Source organism: Limanda limanda, chromosome 15 (assembly GCF_963576545.1).
Source record: "Limanda limanda chromosome 15, fLimLim1.1, whole genome shotgun sequence".
In the NCBI taxonomy this organism is placed as follows: Eukaryota; Metazoa; Chordata; class Actinopteri; order Pleuronectiformes; family Pleuronectidae; genus Limanda; species Limanda limanda.
The window spans coordinates 3,307,538-3,333,709 of record NC_083650.1 but is presented as its reverse complement, the minus strand read 5'-3'; the positions used below and the strand labels follow the sequence as shown (position 1 = coordinate 3,333,709).

Genomic DNA, 26,172 nt, shown 5'->3' with positions numbered 1-26,172 from the left:
ATTCAGGAGTATCAGGTGGATATTTGTATACACTGATAGCTCTGCATAGATCGTTAATTTCATCATTTTGTCCCTACGTGTGGTGAGGGAGTGAGTCTGCGCTCACGGCTGCAGTCCGGGCGATAAAGCAGGAAGTTATGGCCGCCGGAGAGCTCCTCGTGGAATCTTGGACGTTTATTGCTTTTGCAGGCATGGCTGGAAAACGGAGGAGGAGGAGGAGGAGGAGGAGAAGGAGAAGGAGGAGGAGGAGGAGGAGGAGGAGGAGGAGGAGGGAGGGAGATGACATAGAGTGCAGAGAGTTTTGCCAAGAGTGGCCGGTGAAGGAAGACGTATTGACAAAGTGTGACAGACGCAGAGAGACTGAGGCATCGGGGGAGTGACAGACAAAGAGAGACAGGGAAGTAAAGAGAGACGCAGCGGAGGGAAAGTGAGATGAAAGGAGGGAGGAAGACGTGACGGCAGTTTTGTGGCTTACACGACACAGTGTATCATCATAGGTCAATGTGCTCCGACTGACTATGTTCCACTCGTGACCCTTTTCCTGCTCGTGAAGCTCGATCCCTCACACTCACTCGACCAATCAGCAGAAGTCGAGATGATCCCGTGACTCAGCCGCTCTCCAAACTCCCAAACCTTGTTAACCACACAATTTGAAATGTCTGCTGTCGCTATAAAGCTGAGCGTCGTCCTGCATCCGAATGACCCACTTCCTGTAAGTGTACTCAAAATGACATCTGTCTGTTGTCTGACCACGCCGAGCGGCCGCCGTCGCTTCAGTGAATTTTATCGACTGTATTAAGATGATGCATCTGTCGCTCATTCACAGAGATGCTGGACACTAAACCCTGGACACTGAAATTTAGTTTATTCTGTGTCGAGGTTTTCATATCAACTCTGAACTTTCGTCTTTCCCGATTTGAAAACAGCGGAGAAAAAGTCCGCCACCTCGTGTTTTTCCTCGATACCTTTCATTCGCTTCAGAGACCCGACAACACGGTCGGATGTTTCGGCCTGAATCTTCTCTTATCGTGAGCCGGGAGTCATCAGAGCAACAGAAAGCGAGCAAATATGTGCCTGTTTGTCTTGTATACCCATGTACACATCTGTGCTGCTGTATCACATTGCCCCTCTGCTCTTATTTGTATTGATTGTGAGTGTGTGCATATGTGTGTGTGTGTCTGTGTCTGTGTGTGAGAGAGAGAAAGAGAGAGAGAGAGAGAGAGTTGGCTCCGGGCATCTCTGCTTTTTGATTTATAATTCTGTTCTGGAAAAAGCGAGAGCGAGAGAGAGAGTGAAGCTGAGGAAGAGGAAGAGTAAATATAGAGAGTAAATGAATGATAGATGGACAAAGAGAGGGAGAGAGAAAGAGACCAAGGGCTAGATAAAGAAACAAGTTGCAAGAAATTGAGACAAGAAGGAGAAATAAGAAAAGCAGACAGAGATGGAAGCTCGACGTTCGACCTCTTCTGAGATATGAGGCAGCTGGAGGTGGATGAGAGGAGGGAGTGGAAGCCGCGATGTGTTTATTTCACTGTGCTTGAATATATTTTATTCCGCCCTTAGGCTGAAATATTATGTTGCAGTGTTTGTGAGCAGGGTGTGGTGGATTTTATGGAATTTGGGCTCCATGGAAAACAGATTTACTCGCTGTCATGTTTGTTTTCACTCCGGCCTCGCGTTGTGCCGAGGCCCCGGCCCAGAGGAAAGCCAAATCATGGTTTGCAGATGTTCTGAGTATTGTTTGTTATCGATTGACACCAAATCAACGTGTTAATATCAACGCCAATGTGCCACACACAGAAAAGCCACGGAGCATCGCACTGCACCTCCACTGGCGGCTGGATAAATGAGATTAGCGCCGGCAGTGTCCCGTTAGCTTAGACAATCACAGTGTAAAAAGCTGAATGCTGCACAACTCTGCTAACTTTCTGTTTCCTGCAGCACTTAATAAACCTTTAGCTCATAGTGGCCTCTCGGTGACCCGGGTGTGCAACTCAGCTGATGCCCCGTGTCTGATGGGATTCCAAGTGTTAACGGCTGGTTCTAAAGCAAAGTGCTGGTTATGTTTTGCTGTAGCCAAACGACTGCTGAAAGCCTGTTTAAAGTGTAAAGCCTTTCTGATGCAAGCTGAGCAATTCAGATTTTAGTGTTGTGCACTTTGAAGGCCGGGAACAATCCACGGTGAGTGTGCGGACTTCAGAAATAAACCAATTACTAGAAGACATGTTGGTTTAGTTGCCTCGGTTTGAACTCTGGGTTTTGCTTCAAGGATTATTGCTCAAACTGTACTTGTTTCATAATAATAATAATATGTATAGTATATTCTGGAATATGCCCTCCGTAAAAAGTATGTTTGTAGCTGAGACTTAAAAAAACAGACTCTGTCCCAGATGTATTTACTGGATATTAAAAATACGCATTATGCAGTATGTTTCAAGTAAAGTTGCACTATATAAAGTACACTAGTCTTAATTTTACACTGTGAACCAATTACCGTGCCCTACTTCCAAATCTGACAATGTGCAAATAGCTCATTAATTAGTGATTCCAACTAAATGTGCAAGAAGTAAAAGCTAAAATAGCTCAGACTGGAAATACTCAGGTAAAGTTCATGTGCGTCTCCGAGCCTCTGCCCACGCCTCAGGACTCCTCCTCACATCGAGCTTCAGTAATTACATTTCAAAGTGAATCAACACTGAACCACATGTCTCCAGCGTTCTCTGTGGGCTGCAAATGTCAAGTGTGTGTTAGCGGTTCAGGCGAAAGTTTAGTCAGAGACAATTATATAAATGTTGAGGTCAGCGCCGAGCTCTTTGGTCCAAAGTGTCAGACCAAAGCTCGACCAATCACAGAGCTCTGGACAAACACAGGTGTTATTCTGATTAGGCTCAGGTGGAAGGTGGGCGGAGCTTAACACATAAAAACACAGAAACACACTAGCGTATATATAATGAAAACGACACTGGACATGTTTCATGTTTCCACAGGACCTTAAAAAAGTGATGAACCAGCTTTTAGGACCCCTAGAAACATTTCGGTCATTTTTGCAATTCCCTGATCTTTCCAATAAACAGTGTCCCTCAAAGGCCACTTCCATGGCATGACGTCCTACAGAGATGACTAATTGTTGTCTCATCTCTCTGTCTCTCTCCACATGGCTCTCTCTCTCTCTGTATGATGTGATTAGAAGCCCAGAGCCATTGGTGCCACAGAGCGAGGCCAATCGAGTCTGTCCCAAAAGTAATAGCTTCTTCTCGACTTAATTAAGAAACTCACTCTGCATTCCATGTAAGCAGGGTGGTGTGTCTGTGTGTGTCTGTGTGTCTGTGTGCGTGTGTGTCTGTGTGTGTGTGTGTCTGTGTGTGTGTGTCTGTGTGCGTGTGCGTGTGGGTACAGATGTGGCAGCTTGCCCGTAAATCTGTGTCTTGCTGTGTGTGGATTACATATTTAAGGCATCTTGTAAAACTTGTGATTTGATTGCATGTAGAGCTACAGATGTTTGAGGGTGTATGAATAGTTAGGATTAGTATTTTGTAACGACTTGCACAAGTGGCATCGTGTACTTTTAGGTGACGGGGGGGAAAAACTTGATAAACACAAGGATTTTCAGGACAAAAAAAAAGAGAAGCTCAAAGAATCATTTTTCTTGCACTTGGAGTAGAAAGAGAGAACCTTGCATTGAGAATAGAAAATAACTGTCTTGTCGCTGAGCTACATATTTAACGCACAAAGCAGCTGCACGACACAGTAGAAAACATGGGGGGGGGGGGGGGGGGGGATACTGATGCGAAGGGCAGATAAGAAGTTTACTTTAATCAAAAAAGCTTGTCGTAGTAAGAGATGCATCTTGATGACCTTTGATAGAAAGAGTTTGCCGAGCACAGCTGCTCCCTTCCAGCCTCGGACAGCTTCCCCAGCTCGAGCTGCCCAGAGTCACCCCCCCGCTCGGCTGCAGCTCCACAGCACCGAGCGCAGGTTAAGTGGTCGACTCGCTGGGACCTCGTACGGATCAGAGCTGCTGATGTGGTGGAAAAACTCAAACCTGTGGTGCAACACTCTTTATGTTCCCTCTCTGCTTCTGTATTTGCATGGTGCACAGTGACTATTTGGTGCTATCAGGTGCACACACACACACACACAGGCCACATCACATAATCAATACTTGGATTTTCTCAGACTCTCTTGGGAGAAATAATCTTAGTTTGAATGTTCGATGAAATCAAGTCAGAAGTTCCAACACTGATGGTTCTGAAACGCAACTCGATTAAAGATCCCATTAAATTGCTTTACAAGTTCTCTAATGAGGTTTCACTCTGTATGAGTGTGGTTCACCTGCACTAAGACTCACAGGCTTTTACTGGATCCGGATCCTATATAATTTCTGCAATCGTTCCAACCTGATTATGGCAAGAATGTAAAATCAAAATGGAACATATTTAACCTGCCTCTTACTCGTTGCCATAGGAGCACTTTTAATTATAAGGGTATTAATCAGTTACCCATAAACCTGGACATGCACTATATGACCCGCACATCAATCATCGACCTATAGAGAATAATGTTCATGGCTATGTGGTGGAACGGCACAATGTATGAATAGTGTTTCGCCTGCTGCGGCATTTAAACGGAGGGAATAACAAACGTGTGTGACAGGAGTCGTTATTTCCAACCACAGGGATTAAACTCTGTGTTTTACTACCTGCTGCCACGGTCAAAGAGTGTGAAATGTGGCCACATCCCGGATGTAAAGAGTTCAGTAAATAAATGTGAACATTATTGAGATTAAGCTGTCAGATAGGACAGAGGTATGGGCTCTGCCAACATATAGATAGTCGTATTATAGGCACTGCTCTTATACTGCTGGGCGACACGATAAAGAGATATTGCTGTGATGTGACTGAGCCGGTGGAAAATCATGTGATGGAGCACTGGAAGCAGGAACCACAGCTGCTGGCTGTGGGATTATATTCTGTCATTTTTTAGCTTTGTGTCCGTGGAGACTGTGCAATGTGGACGTTGGGTTTACCTGGATTTAGCTTGGTCAAATAGATCACAGTAAGCAGGGTTTAATGCTGTATGCATCTGAATGAATTTCCATGAGGGAATGCAGTCTGTAACAAGTGTCTTGGAAGTGGAAACAAACAGGGACAATTACACTGGTATTCATGAGGTCGTCGCTGCAGAAACCTCTGGGCGCGACCTCTGTCTGCTCAGGATCGAATGTGACCTCTGCAAGGTTCCCTGGCGTCTGGTGTAGTGGCTTCATCTGCATTCTAAAATTAAAATGACTGTGAGCAGGCGAGCGCGGGCGGGGGAGGAGGATCCGACATGATATACAACACAATGTTGTCTGATTGTGGAAGTGCCTTCGTCTGCAGAATAAAGTGTTGCTGAGAGTCACTTGACCTGAATGCAATCCAGTCCTGCATGAGTGATGAGGCTGTTTTTTTCCAGACTAGACCCGTCATCCTGTAACAAATACTCAGGAGGAGAAGGTGATAAATTAATCATAAATGTAAGAAACTTAAGCCAGGAATCTTTATTTTCATAGCACTTTTAAAAAAAAAAGGTTTAGCAGAGATGAATAATGGATCTGACTGACGAGCCCACGTGCAAAATCATGTGCAGACAGTTTAAAAAACGACGAATTAGATTCTGAAGGCAAAGGAAATTGTTGAGTTTTTCTGTAGTGAACAAAAATGCTCATAATTCACTGAGTTCTGAAGCATAATCAACTGGATAAGGTTTCATTAGATGAGCAGACTTTGGATATGAAGTCCAGAGAATGTCCCCAACAGCTCTTGAATCGTGTTCTTCTAACTCGACCATGCCGTCTTTGTCTTCTACGTATGGTGCATGGACAAACTATGACTTGTTTACCAGGAGACTGGCAGGAGAAACTCACTGGGACATTTACGTTCTTGCATGCCGCCCCTTTGCATGACTTCAGAAGAGGATCCTGGGTTCAGAGCAGGTCTGACAGCAGCTTTAATGACGATATAAAATCCCAAAGTTAGTACTTTCATCAGCTCTGTCCTGCAGTAGCAGAGAGGAGTGACTTGCAGTTGCTCCAGAGACGGTGGAAGTAATAATAAAAGCAGGACAGGAATTATTAGTATGAGCAGCAGCAGCAGCAGCAGCGGCGTTCACATTCACATTAGCAGCCAGTTGGTGATTATAATCTCCAGTGTCAGAATGCAGCCTGCAGGGACACAAAGCCAATCCAGAGAAAGTGCTGCCGGAGCTATCACCTGGAGAGTAATGAATTTCTCCACTATAGAGCCAGATGGCCAGGGGACGGGATGAGGCCTGATACGCGCCGCTATTTATTTGGCGAACCCTTGAGGTATCCCGGGCACGCCGTCTGAGCAGAGAACAGAGAGAAGTGGAGGGACTTTACGGGCCGGGCCGGGCTGACTGACACACGGACAGATTAGCAGTGGTCGCCTATCTGCCCCGAGCAGGTGGGGTTTTAAAACAAGCCACTAGGTGTGTTTAGTGGGCGAAAGGAGGAGAGAGGGGTAAAAAAACAAAACAGGTAGTATCAGATATCCATGATTAGCCCGTTGTTGATGGCTTTCTTGACACGCTGCCATTTTGTTTTGTTTGGCCGTACAGTCGGAGCGGGGGGGCCTGTTCACACACATCTATCTGTGCCACGCCATGCCGGGCCAAGTATCTGCAATGCAGTGGCTGCCATGGCTGAGCTCTGCAACACCCCTGAGAACGAACACACACACAAACAGATGCTCACGTGCACACACACACACACACACACACACACACACACACACACACACACACACACACACATAGACACACAAGCACCAGTAAGGAAACGTACACAAGCATTAGATTGAATTTGCCAGCCTCTGAACCTTTACTTAACTGGGGGGATGATTCCCGTAAATTCCATCTCCTCCCTCTCATCTTCTTTCCCAAACCCTCCCATCCCCACTGCCTTTTCGCTTTCTTTTCCTCCTCTACCCATCCCTCGCTCTATTGACCAGTTAGGCCACGCTGTCCGTCTCCCATTGATCTGACTCCTGAGTTGGGGGGAAGAGAGACGTCTCTCAGCGTGGCAGAAAAACAAAGTGATCACGCCGGCTGCCTCCCTGCAAATCCACCCAATCAAAACTCTGGAAGCTTTCACTGAATAATTCCTAGAATTCTTTACCTGTTCATCTTTTTTTGTTTTTTTATACCAAACTAAACCAAACAAATCTCCTTTGGAGGGATGTAAAAAACAAACTACAGCCCATCACAGACCAGTGCTCTTATCTCCAAAGACCCTCGGTATCAGTGAAGGTGATTTGGTGGATATTTATTGGACAGCTGTAGAGGAGTGCGTACGAGACAAGAGAGAGAGAGGCACTGTGCGAGAGCGAGAGGGTGCGGCGGCGTTATCTTTATTGGATCATGCTGTGCAGTAATGATATCCTCACACCACCGGGCTCGCCATGTGTCTGACGCGGCAGCTACAACGCTGCCGCACACAAACAGCCGTGGCTTCTCCAAGTCAGGCAGCAACGACAAAGTGGATTTGAGAAATGGGATTACTTTTAATCTAAGTGAAGCAGCACCGCATATTATAAACAATGTGATAATAACCAACAGAAAGAAGAGATTAGATTAGTTTTTCATATGCTTTTAACATTTAGTATGTTGTGATCCTTTCAAACAGTACCTCAGTTGTGTTGTGTAGTTGTGTACTTCTTCATTCACACGTGCACATGTATATGCAGTAGATGCAGAACCTGTGTTGCACCCAGATATTTGTGCATGTGTGTGTTTCAGAAAGGTTGAAGAATTGCCTTTGCATTGGCTAAATAGGGAAATTTCAGGTTTCACTGCTGTGGCGATGGGGAGCTGCGGATGGGAACTCGAACTTCAAATGATTCTGCAGCGATAAGTGGGGTAAAAAATGAAAGGAGGACAGACTGTGTGTTTTTTAACCTTTGTTTATTGGGGGATTGTTTGCTAAGCAGCCTGCGGTGCCTCCGGAAAGTCCTTTTTGATTAGAAAGGCTCCAAACTGAGTGAAGTGAACCAGAAGTATTTAACTGGCAGCCATAATGAAAGCTTGTAGAATCCTTTAAATGCTCCGGATAAACGCTGTGATTCAGGGTTTGGTTTGTTGTCCCAGTTTGATGAGAAAATGCAGCATCATCCTTCATGAAAGGAACGGAGATAAAAGTGTTTTCTAAGAATTGCATCGATATTTTTAGGGTCGATTATACTTGTTCTCTGTTTTGAACCAAAATCCTTTGTGGAATCGTGTTATTTATTTAACCAATTCAACTGAAAACCAATACAACTGATCTAACATTTTTGTTTTCAACTCTGTATTATTAGAAAAACAGCAACACTAGAGAGCACTTGTCAAAAGTTATATTTCCATCATCCCTGGAGGTGAGAGTTTGAAGTGCAGCTGTTCTGGATGAAACATCTGTTTTGAGGAATCCAACCATCTGATGCTTCATGCATGGGTTCTGGGTTGTTCACAAACATCTCCAGGATGCACCATCAGATGGCTCAAACAGTGGGCTGCCAATTAATACACAGCCTGTTTATTAAATAAATAAGTGATCATCAGCTTTGAATGTGGCGCATGACCGTTATGTAAATATCAAGTTCATCATTTTAATTATCACACCGCAGGCACAGAAAGCAGCCGCTGCTACAACCGGCTTCACAGTGGCTTAGTCGTTTACTCGTTCTGCAGAAAAATTCACCAAAAGTGTTGCAGGTTAAAATGTATGAAATGCAATTATAATAACTGGCAACTAAAATCTGTTTGCCCCTATGTGACACAGCTCAGGAAGTGACACCGTGGTTTAGCCCATTAAATGACCAAGCCATCGCAGGTGTGTACTTTTCACACAGGGTGACATGTCACCTCCAATTAATTTCTTTCCCTCAATTAGCTCGAGTCTCACTCGTCTCCAAAAACACTCTGAGACAACTTGGTCAATCAGGGAGAAAGTTTGACTGCAGTCCAGTTAATTGGGATCGACCACTCTCCGGCTGCACTTCCTGTCAGGTGAGGACAGCCCCCCCACCGATGATGTGCTGAAGTTTAATCTGAAACTTATACGTCAGGTATTAGTTCTGGCGCCGCTCTTCTACATCCACACAAGGAATGGATTCCACAAGTCCCGACTGTGTGACTAATAATAAATCACCTTTATCTCTTACGGGGGGGTTTATTTGAACGGCGCGGCTCCAAGTATTGAGCGCTCTCTTGTTCACACTTGTTTGCTAACCTTTGATGTGCTGCTGTTTTGATCTAGTTTGTGTTTGGGCCCTTAGATCCCGAAAAAAGGCAAATCTCGATGCTACAGCACAATAATTGGATTTGGTATTTTACTTTCAACTTTGCAGCAAAAGTTCCTGCTCAAAGTGAGGCATCGTTTGAGTTTGGTGGAACTTGAAAGGTCTGCAGGGTCCTGACCTCAAACTCTCTTCTCCCTCTTGGTTCTGGTCAGAATCTCTCCTTGAAATTGAATACATGAAGAAGGTTGGGCCTCTCCTAGTGGCAGATTGAGGTTAGGTTAATTGCAGACTCTAAATTCACTGTAGGTGTGAATGAGAGTGTGTCTGTGTGTGTGTGTGTGTGGCCCTGTGATCTGCTGACCTCATGTCCAGTGTGTGTTCCTCATCTTGCCCGGCGTCCAATTGGATTGGCTCCACCTCCCTCTGCAACCCTCAAATGATAAAGGATAACTAACCGAGCGATGGATGAACCTTTGTGGCTCGTTGCTGTGTCTGTAAATTTCAAATTTCTTAATCTCAAAACCTAGAATCTGATGCAGCAATAATCCCGGTTGCCTCGTATCCTTTCTTCTTTGTCGTCCCTCTGCCTCTGGTCACTCCTCCTGCTCTCGGGGCCAGGAGCCGCCTGCCAGAGACCTTTTCATATCACTTAGCTCGGCCTCCAGGCTGGCGAGCTGGCCGGCCGAAGGTCCGTCTGTCACTCAGGAAGTACGTGATCCACGAAGGACACCGTCGCTTGTCCTCCAGCAGGACCCGTCACACTTTGACCCGATCAAACGTGTCCGTGTGTTGGTGCACATGCATGTACACAGAGAAAGGAAAAGAGGGAAGGAGGAAGCAGTGGCTGTGTGAACATGAACTCTGCACATTGTGTTGATCACTTCTCGAGTATTGGTGCAACACAATCACCACATCAACGCGTTTCACTGATTATTGGCTAATCAGTGTTTTGTTAGCGCTGGATGAAATATGACTATGAATTGTGTTTCGGCATATTTTGTTGAGCTGGATCCTTTTTAAAGGCAATTAATAAAAGAGAGAGACTGCGACACCAGCAGAGAAAGCATTGTGTTTCCATGTGAAACAATCCGGAGCTGTGTTAACGCAACCACTGCAGTATTTCCTGCATTAAGCCTATTTCAACACTATTCTACTTTTGTTATAGATGCGTATATTTGTTTTATAGCTGACTAAAGACAGAGATAACCACAGACTGTTGAATGAATCATTTCTGTATGACGAGGAACAAAGGGGGATATTACATTTACCAAGAAGATCCGTGAAAATCCCTCCCAGTGATCATTAAGGTTGTAATACAAATGAATGGGAGGCAAACAAGTGAATTTAAGAGCAGTTGTGGAGAGCAGACCATCAATTATACACTTTAATATGGAAGTCTCCTCTCCTACATCATGTTTAAAGTCAATATTTGAATTACTTGATAATACATTTGCTGAATCCACTGTTCAAACTCAGCAGCCTGGAGATCTGAGCAATCAGCAAGCTCATATTTATCCAGTCTCCCCGATGGGTCTGACCTGAAACTGGTCAGGACAGTCGTAACATTTATCTTACATGTGGTGGACAGGAAACCCAGTCTTGTATTTTCTTCCATAAGATATTTTGGGATGTAAATTATGTTGAGATCTTTATATTTGAATTTGCTGATATTCATTCTGTTTGTTTCCTCGTTGATGTTGATTCGTAACAGACTTAGATCATTAATACTGCATCACCTGCACCCACTGGTGATGGGATTAAAACCAGTGTGGATCTTCTCACCACCTCCAGCTCTGAGTCGTCTGAACACGTAATGTCGATGTTTGAAGTTCTGAAAAGGCTCTGATTGATCTTCTTCACCATTAGAATGTGAACATAAAATGGCTGCTGCCCATTAACCGCTGCAGCCGAGTGGGGCCTTGATGCAAAGTAGAAAATCAGCAGGTTCCTATTCTTGCCTAATTCCGCTGGTGTTTAGAAACGGGAGATGAAAAGAAGGTGAGAAGAAGACGGAGGGGAAGGAGTTTGAAGAGCAGGGTTGTGTTATCCAGCGCCTGATGGTTTATTGATCCCTCGTTCTCCCCTCACAGCGTGCCCGAGTAAATTGGACTGTTTTCTTCTGCTCTGATTGACGTCTGCCTTCTGTGAGCAGCGGCTTCAAAACCGGCAGCGAGATGTTCAGCTGACTAAAATTATTTTTTCATTCGACTCTGGCATCCGCTCTTAAAGTGGCACCATTCTTAAAGCGTCTGGGGTGACAGGTGACGAGTGTGCAGCTAAACGACCTACAGTGAATTGTGACAACTCTGTCAACAAGAAACAAAGGGAGAGGACGACAAATGGCGCTGCTGTCAAACGGCACAGCTCGGTCCAAGCATGAAATCATGTCTGGAGGGAAACCCTTTGTGTTTGAGGAAGGAAAACAAGAACTTGTAGTGCTGCAAAGCAAGTGCAGAGAATGTCACTTAGTGATTCTGGCCTTGGCTTGAGTGTCTGTGTGCAGGATGTGTGGCTCTACAAGCTCAAGGAATCACGTCAGGACATTCAAAATGATATTGTTGCTTCACAAAATCCCTCTTCATCCATTATGAGGTTTATCTTTTCTAGTTATCAGCTGCACACAGAGAGAAATGCGTCATTCAAACCTTGTTGTGTCCTTGTGAATCCATGTGAACGACAAAGTGAAGCTTTGGAAAAGGTTGAGGTTGCTCTGTTGTGTGGATCCATGTTCTTGCTTTTATCGTCCCAATTTGTAGAATGTCATCGTTGTCGGGTCAAACTCCAAACACTCAACAGCTCCAATGTAACATTGATCTATTATCTCGTTTTATAAGCTGAAATATTTATTTAATATATTAGAGATCCATGTTTGGAGCTTGTGATCCTTGAAATAATTACAGGGAAACATAAAGTGATGTTAGAATCCTGCTTATGTTGCTATAGGTTTCGAAGTGCTCAGTTTGTCATGACTGTTGTTGAAAAGATATATTTGATTTCTCATTGTAATAACTAGTGCAGCGCCTATTCTAAACCTGCCTGTTTGGAATTGGCTGTTTGCTTGGTCATTTGTCAAAATCCCACCAAATTTGACGCTGCAATTCTTTGAGCCCTTAACAATGCACCAATCAACTGTGAAGCCGATAAATTGAACGGTTCCTAAGATGTGTGAGTCACAAAAGAGAGATTTATCAAATTATTACACCGGATTTTCAGAAAATGCAGCAAATGTAGCAGATGATGCACAAACCTGATGTGGAAACTGGACTCTTCCATCAACTTATTGCCGGGGCTTACATTTTCTGCTTTGTAGCTTTGAGCAGGTGGGTGGGGGTGGCTTCACCTTCCTGCTCGATGTGACCTTAAAGGCAACAAACTCTAACTGTCCTGATGCAGTCGACCTTTAAACCTGCCTGTTGAAAAGCAGCGTCTGGAGCCAGAAAGGAAAGCTGACGAAAGTGATGTGGAGTCACATCGACCTTCACCACCATTGCATCACTTCCCAAAAGGACTTTAGACTTGAATAAGGATTAAGTTTAATGTTGCTGTTGCTCTACTAGAGAGTTCAGTGAATGCTCAGTGTGAAGGTTAACTTCAGAACAGCTGCATTACATAAATTATAGAAGAAATACATAGGAGGTCTTGTTACCTTTAGTTTGACTTATTTTAAAGTTGACGTACCCTGAAGTAACCCCATGATGCGTTTTCACCTCCAAACTTATCAAAATAAAGTGTTTTTACAGATTTAAAGGACGGTTCATCAACACAAACTGTAGAATCTGTGATGTTTCCTTTTACAAACTGCTGCAGTTGTGGTTTTAAATCATTTATTTTGCATTAGTCTGACCATGTGACGAGCACCCCGTAGTGCTGACTCCATTCTTGACCTTACTCGCCCTCTCTCATGGAGGCCGGTCTTTCATCAGCCAATTACCGAGGGTTGCTGAAGATCCCCGGAGCAGAATCAGCAGCCAGCATCTCAGAAGCTAACCCGCCGCCCGGCCACACTCATTCCTCATGCTGCTGATTAAGGGATCCGTGGACATCCTGGAATTACTCACCCGTCGTGGAACCCGTCCGGTCCCTCCCCAAACACAGCTTATTATTCATCTCTATTTATCTCCCGATTGAAACGTCTGCAGTTCATTTACTTGGCCGTATCTTCCACAGGCCATTAAGGAATGAATTAATCTGCGTATGAGTAAAATAGTTTTTTTTTTTGTTTTTTTTACTGAAGCGTAAAGTTCTTGCTCGTGACTGTTCATCCAGTAACTTTAGAAAACACACGGCTGAGGATCAGCTAATGAGAGCAAGGAGCCGAATTATTCTTCCTCTGTAAAAAAAAAAAGAAACATTCAGCAGCCGGGTCTGATAATAATATCAATTATAATAATATCTGAGGTGCAGTTCTGAATACTGTCTCTCTGAAATCTCTACAATTGAATTAATCTTTTAAATGATCCATTCTGAGCGCAGAAATGCCCCTAGCTCCATTTATTGCAGATACAGTAGTAATTTCAATTAAAATATTCTCCATTAAGATGCACTGAGCAGATTTCCCCCGTGGCCGTGTCCGGAATCAGCCATGCACGTCGTGATAAATCGCTAAGAGGAGTCAAACTCTCCAGCAGGACAACTGTGGCCACCATTAATCACACCGGGACAGATTATTACCTGTCCTCCATCCGTCTTCTGCTGGTGACAGTACAGGGTCTAAACAAACACTGGTGTGTTGGTTTATCCACAGCGTGCAGTGTGTTAGGACGAAGTCTAGTTACGGATCCTCAGTCGCAGGGTCAGTGCAGGAATAACTGGTTTTCTGCAGCAGTGCATGATGATGGGATGATTTTAAACAAACTCCTGGAAGACTTGAGAAGTGAATTTACTGATTGTTGCACACAAAATCCATTCAGGAAGCACAAAAAGAGAGTGGAATTCATTATGACTAACAAGCGTTTTTCTCTGTTTGTCCTGCAGCGTCTCCGACCGTCCCTCCGCTGCACTCGGAGCATTTCAAACCCTGTCATGAGAAGGACCTGGCGTACTGCCTGAACGCCGGCGAGTGCTTTGTCATCGAGACGCTCAGCGGGCCCCACAAGCACTGCAAGTAAGTGATCCTTTAAATGGCTCCTCTCCTCTCTCCTCCTCTGCTTCCTCCCAGGTTTCCTATGTTTCCTTCTCTCAGAGCTTCCAGTAAAACCTGTGCTGATGCTCCGAATGTTCCTGTTTCTGCTATTTTGCATTTGGTTGCTGGTGATGAGACGTTGCTGTTTGAATACCAGTTACTTTAAGAAAATGCATAGATTTTGCATGTTGGTTTTAAACAATCTCACACCTCTTTAGCTGCATTTGGACCTTTCAAGTATACGTGGAAAAACAAACAATTATTTGATGCAGGAACATCTCTTTTCACTTGAAGGTCAAAGCCACCAAGCATCTCTCAGATGTGCAGGGGGCGTGGCACGTGTTTGAAACCTCAACATTGGCTCTGATGAATGGGGTTTGTGTTTTCAAGGTGCTCTGGCAGCTGCTTGTACAGTATTTACAAGGTTTGCAATGGAACCCTACAGATTCAAGGCCAGAACAGACATCACACTCGTCCTTAGAAATCCCCAACACCCCCTCTCAGCATAATCCGCTTCTCCAGCATCAAATACTCTTGTTTTAACATGTGCCAGTGTGTATTCAGGATACAGCTAAATGCTGTTGTTTTTCCATGTTGTGCCATTTCTTTGCTCTACTAAAGCTATGCTAGTGTGTCTATGCATAGGAATTAGGGAACAAAGGGATCAATGGCTGACAAGTGCATTATTCTGCTGGTTTGGTATCCAGCTGACAGACTAAGCAACAAATCCATCAGAGTTGGTTTTGAAGAATACAGATGTTTAAGATGCTCGTGTGTGTGTGTGTGTGTGTGTGTGTGTGTGTGTGTGTGTGTGTGTGAGTGTGTGTGTGTGCATTACTGGGTGTTGCCATCTCATGTGTGTGTCTTAGTTGTCCCAGATTTGAGAGGAGAGCTCATGGGCACTCAGCCCGTTCAAACGAGAGGCCATTTACTAATTAAGTCCCAGAACAACTTCCAAAATCTAACCGCAGGACTTCCACCCGACCTGCTTTTCAAAGAGCGTGTACTGCCCTCCTTGGGCTACGGGTATACATCCGTACGTGTGTGTGTGTGTCTGTGTGTTTGTGTGTGTGTGTGTGTGTGTGTGTGTGTATGTGTGTGTGTGTGTGTTTGTGTGTGTGTGTGTGTGTGTGTGTGTGTGTGTGTGTGTGTGTGTGTGTGTGTGTGTGTGTGTGTGTGTGTGTGATAATGAGGGTGTGTTCTGGCTCTGCAGTGTAAGTGATTCTCACATTATTACCAATATATGGACAAAGTTGATCACAGGAGATGCAGTGAAGCACGTGCACATGAACACACATTTTGACATGATGTGTGTGCATGTACACAAACAGGTTTTCACTCTTCATGGTGACATAGTGACTGCACACGGTGGTTGTTTGGAATCTGCAGCTGCAAACATGTCAGAAGAATGACCTGCTCTTGAACAACCCTGCTGTCTGATGGTGCTTTTCATTATTCTGTTGGATCAAGTGGACGTATGTATATGTATATATCAATCAGAGCAGAAAAACGAGAGCAGTAGACATCCGAGGTGTGGGCGGACCCCTCCCCTGCTCGCTTCCGTTGCCATGACAACACAATCCGTGGACGAGCGTAGCTGCCGAGGCTTGTGAAGAGCGCCGGGACGGCCTTCACCGCAGCGTGTGAGACAAGCCGTGCGTCTGTGCCGAGGCGTGGAGGAGAAAAAACAAATCAACAGACGGGCAGCAAGTTGATTTTCGCTGCTTAATTGCATGGCAATGAGTTTTCTAAAGGAAAGACATGGACCATCAAACAATATGGCATCCGCTCTGAAAGTGAACAGCAGCTGGCAAGATCACCCCGTAAAACTATGAGGTTTTAATGCTTTGCTGGAAACATTTGGAGTTTAGGGTATTTTACACTCGGCAATTAAACTAATTAATCCAACTTGTGTTTGGGGATTAAACCTTATAGGAATATTTTATGATTTATTTCACATGTTGTTACACATTAATTTATCTTTATCAACAAAAGAGGCAAATTTCATCCCCCCCCCCAGGCACAGGATCAATGTATAATCTGATTCACGTTGTGTTCACAGCAAATTGAGACAAATCCGCCCGTGAGAGTGTGATCAATCCAGATGTTTAATGGGGACAAATTGAGCCAGTTGGTGGAGCTATTTGTCCCTGGAATTAATCATTTTTTTATTTGTTAGATGAAATCCTTTTTGCAGTGATTTTTCTCCCAACGACTCATAACTCAAATATCAAGTGCCATTCGCAACCAGTTGTAAAACAAGCACAGGATTGTCCCCCAGAGCGCAGTTTAGTGGTGTCGCTGTGCGAGGGCCGGGTTGGTGGACGGGTGCAGAGAGGGGGGGGGGGGGATTCAACGTGAGTCACAGGGACTGCTGGTTCACACACACACACACACAAACACACACTAACCCACACTAACACACACAAACTGCTTTGGGCAACATCAGGCATTCAATCATTAGTGCTCAGCTAACCAGTAAATTAGTCAGTGTGCTAAGATAATATTTTTCAAACATGGCAAGAGGCCAAGCTACTCAGTTATAAAAGTATGTGATGCTGCATTTGATTAATCACTTTCCCAGCTTTCCCGATGAGAACAAAAAACTGAATTATTGTAGTTGGTGGTTCAAATAATGTCTATTTAAATATCTTCCCCTTCTCATTTGCCTATTTGCTCCTATTCTCATTTCTCTCTTTACTTTCCCATCCGCTGGCTCTTTGAATAACGAACCCACAGTTTCCTAATCGCCTCTTTAGAGCCGAAGGGATTCAGGTTTTACCTCCCACCTCACCGCTGTTTGTTTATTCTCTCTGCTGAGGAACAATGGATTTGATTTCTGTTGTGTGTATAATTTGTTTCCTCCTGCTGGGGGTGACTGGGCAGAAAGGGTCTCGGTCGGTCTTGTTAGCAGCACGGAGGCCGAGGTCCACGCTGGTCTCGTTGCTCTCTGTCCGGACGCCGCTCCAGATTGATAGAAAGGCAATCTCACCTGGCAGGTGGAGGCAGCAGGGGGTCCAGAGGAGATCTGCCGCCAATGAGACCGGGGGCCGACACAGATACTCTCCGGGGGGGCAGAGACAGATACATGACACATCGGCGTACACAGACCTTGGGGCAGTTTGTGTGTTTACAAGCAGGGATGTTGTCCCAGACTGTGTGACAGGTCGACCAGCTCACAGGCCGACGCTCTTATTCAGGAATAAATTGTAAAAGTCCTCGTGCAACAGTCCTGAAGGAAATGAGGCAACTGTCCGCAAGGTTTAATGTGAGTAATGCGGGTAAACTTTCACCTGCTCGCTGCACACGGAACCTGAAATGAATGGATTCCGAGTACATGACTCAAGGATATCTGTGAATAGGAATGATAAAAGGCGATGTAGATTTACAGGCTTGATCGCTTCGTTGAAAAGAAGTGTGATGTTTACTGATGTGCCTCAAATTCAAAAAGGTACAGTCCTTTCTTTTGCTTTCGATCAGAAATTGTCTCTCAATGACGGATTTTTCTACCGATGGATTCAAATGAAAATCACTTCAGTGGCACCACTCATATTCCTGCTATTCAGCCTCCCTGTCATTTATTTTCACATCTTCCCACTCGATTGAAAGACCCTCCACATCGACAAAACCCAAAAGCCAGTCTCCTGCATGTGGTTCTCGGCTTTGTTGGCACGAGGCGAAGAAGAATCTATAAAGGAAGCAGACAAACCACTTGTTTTTACAATCCTCCTCCCTCCTCCCTCCTGTCTCTCTGGACTCCCTCCTCTTCCTCCTCTTCATCCTCTTCCTCCTCTTCCTCCTCTTTATCTTCTTCCTCCTCTTCCTCCCTCCTGTCTCTCTGGACTCCCTCCTCTCCCTCCTCTTCATCCTCTTCCTCCCTCCTGTCTCTCTGGACTCTCTTCTCTTCCTGCTCGACCTCGGGCTTTTCCGAAGCGTTAAGTCACAGACAAGTGACACCAGATTGACTCGGGCCTCACAGGTGCATAGAGCTGCTGCTCAGTGGAATACATAACATTACCTTCCCCCGCTCGCACACACAGACACACACACACACACACACACACACACAAAAACACACACACACCCAACAAGCCAATTAATATGAAGGACGCATGAAATTGGAAACATAGGAGCAATAACACACATCTGAGCTGCCAGTAAACAAGGTGATTAAAGGCACAGGAAACAAAGAGCAGACACCTGAAGCATCTGGAATGGAGGTGCATATAATTCTGTGGAATATAAAACCCACATTATCAGACATTAATCACACAAACATCCTGAATTATTATCCACACAAAGATTTGTGATGTTGTCTCACCACGGTCTTTTTACCTGTTTTTGTTTTCAGTGGCAAATTTCTCCATTTAAATGCATGCATGGCATCTTTGATTGATATAATGCAGATTATTATATTAAAAACATGCCAGTTTTGTGGTATTTTTCATGTTCATACAAACATCTTTATTAGGTCATGCAAAATACACTTTGCTATGAATCAGTTGCATCATTGAGCATTATGGTCAACTTGTTTTTACTGCCCCATAAGTTATCCCTGATCTGATCAATATTGAACATCGTGCATTTCCAAAAACGTACAAAATCCAACATTGCACTTCCTCGGGTCCTTAACAATGAAACAGCTCAGTGTGAAATCGAGAAGATGAAAGTCTTTTGAAATAAGCGAGTCACAGACAGACACAGACATTCCTGGTATCATAAAAAAGATTCAGTCACTTATTCAGTTTAAGGATATAAGTAACTACTAGAAGAAAAGCTGAATGTGTTCCCATATGTCTATATTGAATTAATCTACATATTAATAATTAGCTTTAGAAATGTTAGCTACAAGCTGTAAATGCATCTGAATTTTAGCTTTAACCCCGACCTGCACAGATCCAAATGACCAAATCAATGCTTCCTGTCTTGTGAACATACTTTATATTCATAACCCATGAGAAATGAGTCAGCCAACAGGTGACTCGACTGAGAGCGGGAAATGAGAGGTGAGAAAATGTCCCTCTCTGAGGTGTTGGAAGTTTCTCCTCCGGACATTTCTAAGAAGACGACACACAGCAACTCACACCGAACCACACGTCTGTCGTCCCCGGAGACCGTGAACATGGCAGCGGTGAGGAAGAGTGAAGGCAAACTGGAGAGGGTCATTGCATTCTGGGCAATATTGTTCCTGACAGCAGGGATTTACCTTGACAGGGGGGGCCTCTGGGGTGGAGGTGTGTCAAATGGCCACTATATAGAATGTTAAAGTGCACATTTGTGTTGGTGTGAGTGTGTTTGTGTGTGTAAACCGAGCAGTGTAACGGTGTACTGTAAAATTACAGGAAGAAGAAGAAACTGTCTGGTCTCAAAATGCCAAGAACATTTTTCTTCTTCCTGTTTTTTCTTCACCCCGCACTCCCTCTCTCCATCTTCTCTCTCTCCGTTGCACCGTCTCTCTCTCTCTCTCTCTCTCTCTCAGCCCTCATCGCCATCTGTGCGATAATAAAGCCACCCAAGTGGGAGCTCCACTGGTGTCTCTCAGACGGTAATAAACCAGGCTGATGCCGTGGCATGCTCTCGTGGTGGGAGAAAATTAAACCGATAAGAGACTGCGTATTGTGAGTAGAAGGCGCCGCTGTCGGCGAGTGAGTCCTCCAGGACGCGGAGAGGAGCACTCAGCGTGGGTATGGAAAACAGAAGCTGAGGGGGGGCCGGGGAGGGAGGACGACGAATACAAATCAGGAAACAGGCGATGAGACTTCTTCTCCGTGGTGACATGGCGACTGAGAGGAAGGAGAGTGGGAGCGATGGCGGTCAGACGTCACTGTGCTGGTTTAATTAGCACGATGAAGCATTGACGATTCTTTGGCAACTTATTAAAAGACCTTTTTGCTGTAGAGGGAATCAGCCATTTTTTAAATCTCTCTGTCTTATTGTTTCATATTATGTTTTCGCTACCTTAGCTTCATCTTGAGCTTTAATCAGAGGGAAGCAACACTGGGTTGTTTACTTACAGCAACCTAATGTGTTTCTGTTTTAACAAGGAATCAAATTTCAATCTTCTGTAGCCTGTTGTTTTGGGTTTACAGCTCCTTTACTATTCTTTGCTCAGTCTCACTATTTTTAATAGACGCAACAAACAAGTTCTGATGAATCCAACTTCTGGTTTATTTGGTGGAAATCAAACTCCACATATTGACTGTACTCATATAAAAAGAAAAATACAAGGTTCCATGTGCAGGCAACTTCTAATGGCCTCTGGTTATTTCATTACAGTTTAACGACACCTTGTTGTCACGTAAGACAGCGTCGGCCTTTACAGCAAAATGCATTGAACTGACGAAGCCCTCGAGTGGCTGGAGTCATTCTGACGGAGAAAACAGAGTAAAATTGTGACGCTGTTAAGTAGCGAGAAAATCTGGGTGGTGGTGGTGGAGGCAGGTGGACACGTAAATTATATTCCAGGTCCATTTTGCATGTTTTTTTATTCATTCAAGACACTGAACGCAAATAAGAAGCACTAACATGCTGCTCATCGTTTATTTTAATCCTGACTTTGATTGTTTTCTCAACCGTGACCATAATCGTAACCAAACCACGACCGAATTAATCTGTGCCTAAATGGAATCAACCTTTTACCTTCATCACATCCTGAAAAGTGAGTTTCAACAGTTCAGCTGTAGCTTATCTAGTGTGAACATGAGGAAACCGTCCTGTGTGTTGTATCAGGCGTCGGGCAGGAGAACTCAATGCTTGTTCAGGTCTGACGACTTGTTGAGAGCATTTTCTGAGGCTAAGCATCGATAATGTGCACCAATTGCAGATTTAGTCATTAATTCATTAAGTATAAATATGTTTCTGCTTATTAGAGTATATGCATGTTGATGCCTGTGACTTGTGCTCGCCTCGCAGAGACAAATTAGTGTTAATGTCTGATTAGTGTGCGGTTTCCCCTGATTGTGTATTTTCCCCAGGCGCCGTCTCAATACCATCTCCTCGCCAACTTCTCAACGTCCCATTGACGTATTGACGTCTTTCTTAGTTTTAATTAGCGAGATTCAACATGTTTAATTGTGCAATTGCATTAGCTCACTCGGTTTGGAAAACACCACAGAGTATCCAATTAGTGCTCTTTAGCAAACATACACACAAGCTCCTTAAGAGAAACACAACATTGTAGACACTCATTTGGGGAAAAGTAATTGACTGAATCCGTCAAATGTCGTTATGACAATTTCCACCATAAGAGCAGAGGCTGGTGTGTGTTGGTTTGTCACTCTGTTGTGTAACGTAGGTGTAACAACGCACATGAGTTTGACGGAAAGCGGAAGGAAATGGAAATCTATACGCCGCTGGTGGTAATCCCTGCCAGCTTTAAATAATTGTCACATTTAACACAGTTATGAATACTAATACACGGACAAATGATGATCATTAATCACAATGACGGTTTCCTGTGAATAGCCCTCGCTGCCTGTGGCGGTCGGACCCTGACGACGCCAACTGCCGGGTTTTAAAAGACCGTTTGATAAGAACAGATCCTAAAGCGGTCAGATAAAATACAGTAAGAAGACCATTTTTAATACTCTAATTTTCATGATTTGCTCAAAGAGATTGCTTTTATGCCTGAGAGTAAAAAATATATTCAGCAGAACTCTAGTTGCTGCAACCAAATTAAATAAAATGCAATAAATGAAAATGCACTTTTTGCAGTTTGGCCTACCATTAGTTTAAGTGATTAATATTTAAGTGATTAAGTGCACTTTCTGAAATGCAAATTAGCTGATTTCACACTGTCAACAGCAGCTCAGGACTTATTCTGCACAAAGAAACTGTTTTTTTACACTCAGGGTAAAATATTTAAACCCTTCAGGACAACAAGTTTTTATGGTTTCCCGATTCCATCAAAGAAACCTTATAGGTATCTAGGGGAACATTTTTATGCACATTGTGTTCTCCAACTCAATTTAAAATAAAGCTCTGTGGATTTGTCCAATCTTGCACATTTGGTTTTCCTGGTGGGTCGGTGCGGTTTAAGGGGCGTTAAAATGTCAGAGGAAAAGAACAAATTTAATTGTATAATCAAAATATTTTTACAGCGATGAAAAAGATTTACCATTTAGGTTTTAAGGCGTGCATGATCGCGTCTGAACACCGGGAACGTTCCCAGGGCATCGAGTGTGAACACAGTGAAACGGAAAAGGTAGTAAAGATAATTCCCACTGTGCTTTTGAAGTGAGCGACAGCCTGAGTGCATCTCAGTGCATAAATCAGTGATGTAAATCAGTCGAGTGGAGACGTTCATATTCCATCAGCCGCGCAGTCAGCTCGTCTTTAGGAGATTCACAACATAAACATCGGTGAGGGACATTTGGTCATGTGTGGAAACAATGTGTAGGTGTGTGTGCAGATTAATGACTGGAGATAAAGAGCGATGACGCGTTTTCACCTCTTCACTGTACAGAAATATAGCAGAAATATCCCTGATGAGGGCGATGCCATCTTGGATTGATGATCTGAAGTAAGAGCATGCACAGTAGAGATCGTGGTGTATTCTGCTGATACACACACGCAAGCAATCAGTCGTGTAGGTTGACTTGACGTGAAACAGATGTTTTGGAGTTCATACAGTCTGTGGGGAAATCTCAACAACACACACACACACACACACACAATGTTTGATATGTCTGTCAAACCTGTCAGTGCTGCCCTGTGGTAACAGAGAGGGAGGCCTGACCGTGACCCCGTGGCCAAAGGCAAAAGCAAGAGGCGTAACAGAGGAGAAGCTCCAAGAGACCGAGACGGTGTCACAGGAAGTGTCTTGCACAAAGAGAGAGGGATATTCTGTCGTTCTTTATTTAATGATGAACAAAAACACACGGACACACGGAGACCGGATGTGTTCAGTAACAACACTCAGCAGAGGAGGATTAAGCGAAGGAGATGGTGAGAGGACACAGGAAAAGAGGAGTGAGGAAGTAGACTTACAGTAATTTGGTGATGTTCCTAATCAAGGCATTCCTTTTAAGTCAGCAGGTTTGATGTGTTAATGGGATGCAAATGCATGCAAATGAACTCTCCTCTTCCCTGCAAAACTCCGCCCGAGTTCGCATCGCCCCCTCCTGCAGGATGAAGAACTCTGGGTAAATACTGGAGCGAGCACACGGAGGCACTGTGGACTTTTAAAGACAAAATAAGTAAAAACTAGAAAAAGTTTCCAGCTAACTGCGAAAAAGGCATTTTCCTGTACCTGCCTTTGGGAATATTTCCCCACCGTCTGAACTCTGGCACCGAGGTGGAGCAGCGTGCACCAGCAGCAGGAGGGAAAATGAAACGTGACAGGGAGAAGAGGAAGGTGGAGAGTAAAATATACAGTATTTACATGAAGGATTGTGGAGAAGAGATTAAACAGAGGAAGGACAGAGATTGAAAGAGACAGAGGGGGACAATAGAGTAGAGAGAATAACTAAAGACATGCTGTGTCTGCAATATTAAACAGGCCCGGAGTCCCAGTGCTACCTGGGAGCGGCGCGGCAGCGGCCTGCTGATGTATGTTTTCACTGTAGTGCACTTAAAGCTGTCTCCTGCTCGGGCCGACAAAAAGTTGCTTCTCGTTGTGTTTCCAGGAGAGCGAGGCCTGAGTCACACACACACACACATGTAAGCACACATGTTTCCTGCAGCGAGGCAGCGGCCCACAGATGCTTCACAAACATGTAATGAGGACAGAGTTCACACACTGCGTCTACAGCAGCTCCCACATGTGCCTCTTCCACACGCTCATGAATATTTAACGCCTCAAATCGAGGCGAGGTCACCGCTACGCTGACGCTCAGCTAATGGCCATTTTGACAACTGCAACCGCACGACCTGTTATAGTCATAATAAAATGCCTTTTTTTTTATAATTAGCGACTATTAAGTCCTACCTGAAACGCCAGAAATTTGCCGGTTTAAATGTAAAATGCTGCTGTTGTTGGAAGAAGGTGAAGCTGCAGCGCCCAAAGTCAAGAATCAACCAGAACAATCTAAATGAAATTAGAGGAAATCGATTTTGTATGAAATGCTATGCACGGTATAATGGTGACGCGTGACGACCAGTATATCTCCCGACTAACACCACTAACGTGTCTGTCCTCCTGTCTCATATTGTGCAGAACAAATCCCTGTAGCACTTTTCAGTTTCTGCTCCTCGGTTGCTGCAATGCTTCATATTGAGCTGAATTACAAAGCTTTTAATGTGAAAGGTCCTGAACTTGGGTCTGAAAGAGAAGACAAGTAATGTAAGAAACAATAACACCAGTGAAGTAAATCATTTAAACTTGTGTACAAACTTCATGTGTGGACAATAATAAAGCAAATTCAGGTACATTTTTTGAAAAACATTGAACTTGCTGAAAAACCAGATGGGTGAGCTGCATCAAGATTATCAACACAATACAAGACAACACAACATTATATGGTAGTTAACACACAGTGCCATCTGCTTATAAAAATGAAAGGGATCACATCTGTAATGTTGGTTCAGATTCTGCTAAAGTAAAGAAACAGTAGCTTCCTGTCTTCGTGGTCAAGCACCGTGACGACAGGAGAAGAAATATTGATGCAGAACGTTCTCAGAGAAGTTTCTTCTTGTTGAAGTAAAAGACAAAAACCTTTGTGTCTCTAGTTTGCACGGCCACAGTGATGAAAAGGTCTATTCTCTCAAGCGTCGTTACAGCTGGAAACACGCAGCCCAACCGGAGGAGTTGCAAGGACAAACGCTCTTTGATATAGTTAACGCTGTTCGCTGGAGTTTGTCAGAATGTGAGACTGTGAAAGCTGCTTGTTAGGCACACAGAGCAGAGTGGATGTTCTGCTCTGTGGTAATCAGACGCTGGAAACCTCATTCAGAAGGAGAATGTGTGATGGGGGGACAAAGTGACGGTTGGTGTTGAACAACTGTTGCACAGAGGATTCCTGATTCGCCCAAATACATTTTTCATTTTTACTCTCTAGACTCATCGAGATTGTTGTGCGTGTGATTACTTAAGGGTTTGAATCAAGGGGAGAACTTCTGTCCTTTGCAATCTTTTTATTTTTATTTTAGATTTATTGTTTGAAGCTTGTTTTGGCTTAAACCAGCGGTGAGTAGCAGCATCACTACCATCTCACATCAGACGCACCACCAAATAGAAACCCCCCCCCCCCCGCATTAGAGAGGTCAGCGAGATATATGTGCTCAATAACTTAGCATGGCTCTCAGAGGATGGTATAAAAATTGAAATGGCTCTTATTAGGAAGAAGGTTCCCCATCCCTCTTATTCCCACAAGTCATAGATAACCTCGGTGACTACAGTGTTGTTACGACCTGTAAGAGTGATGGCCAGAGATTTAATTAGGTCCTTGTGCGACTATTTACAGGATTTGGAATATTCGTATCAATATCGAGACAAATTCCCTCCTTACTTTATAGCTTTTATATAGTTTTATTCTTTTAAAAAGTTCAAACTCTGCAACAACCGAGAATAAACGCTAAAAAAAAGGCACAAAATCTTTGTAATGTCTTCATAATGCAGAAGAGGAAATGTGATTAAATGGCTGAAATTCCACCGCATGTAAATGGCAACATAACTAGGTTTATTATTACTTTTGTAGAATCCTAATAAATATGAAATATGAGTCACAGAGCTTAGTCACAACTTGTGTTGCAGTCGAGTCATGGAGATGAATCCACTGAGGGGGGGGGGGGGGGGGGGACTGGAACCTGGAGGCTTCATTTACTCACGTCAGCATC

At 44.1% G+C, this 26,172-nt stretch overlaps 1 protein-coding gene across 1 annotated transcript in view; it reads left to right on the top strand.

The window, feature by feature from the left end:
• Positions 1 to 26,172, top strand: part of LOC133020526 (pro-neuregulin-3, membrane-bound isoform) — a 288,466-nt gene that overhangs the window by 164,526 nt on the left and 97,768 nt on the right. Inside the window, exon 2 of the mRNA XM_061087112.1 lies at positions 14,250 to 14,379. Within this exon, the coding sequence (XP_060943095.1) occupies positions 14,250 to 14,379 (130 nt within the window). The remainder of the gene's footprint in view (positions 1 to 14,249; positions 14,380 to 26,172) is intronic.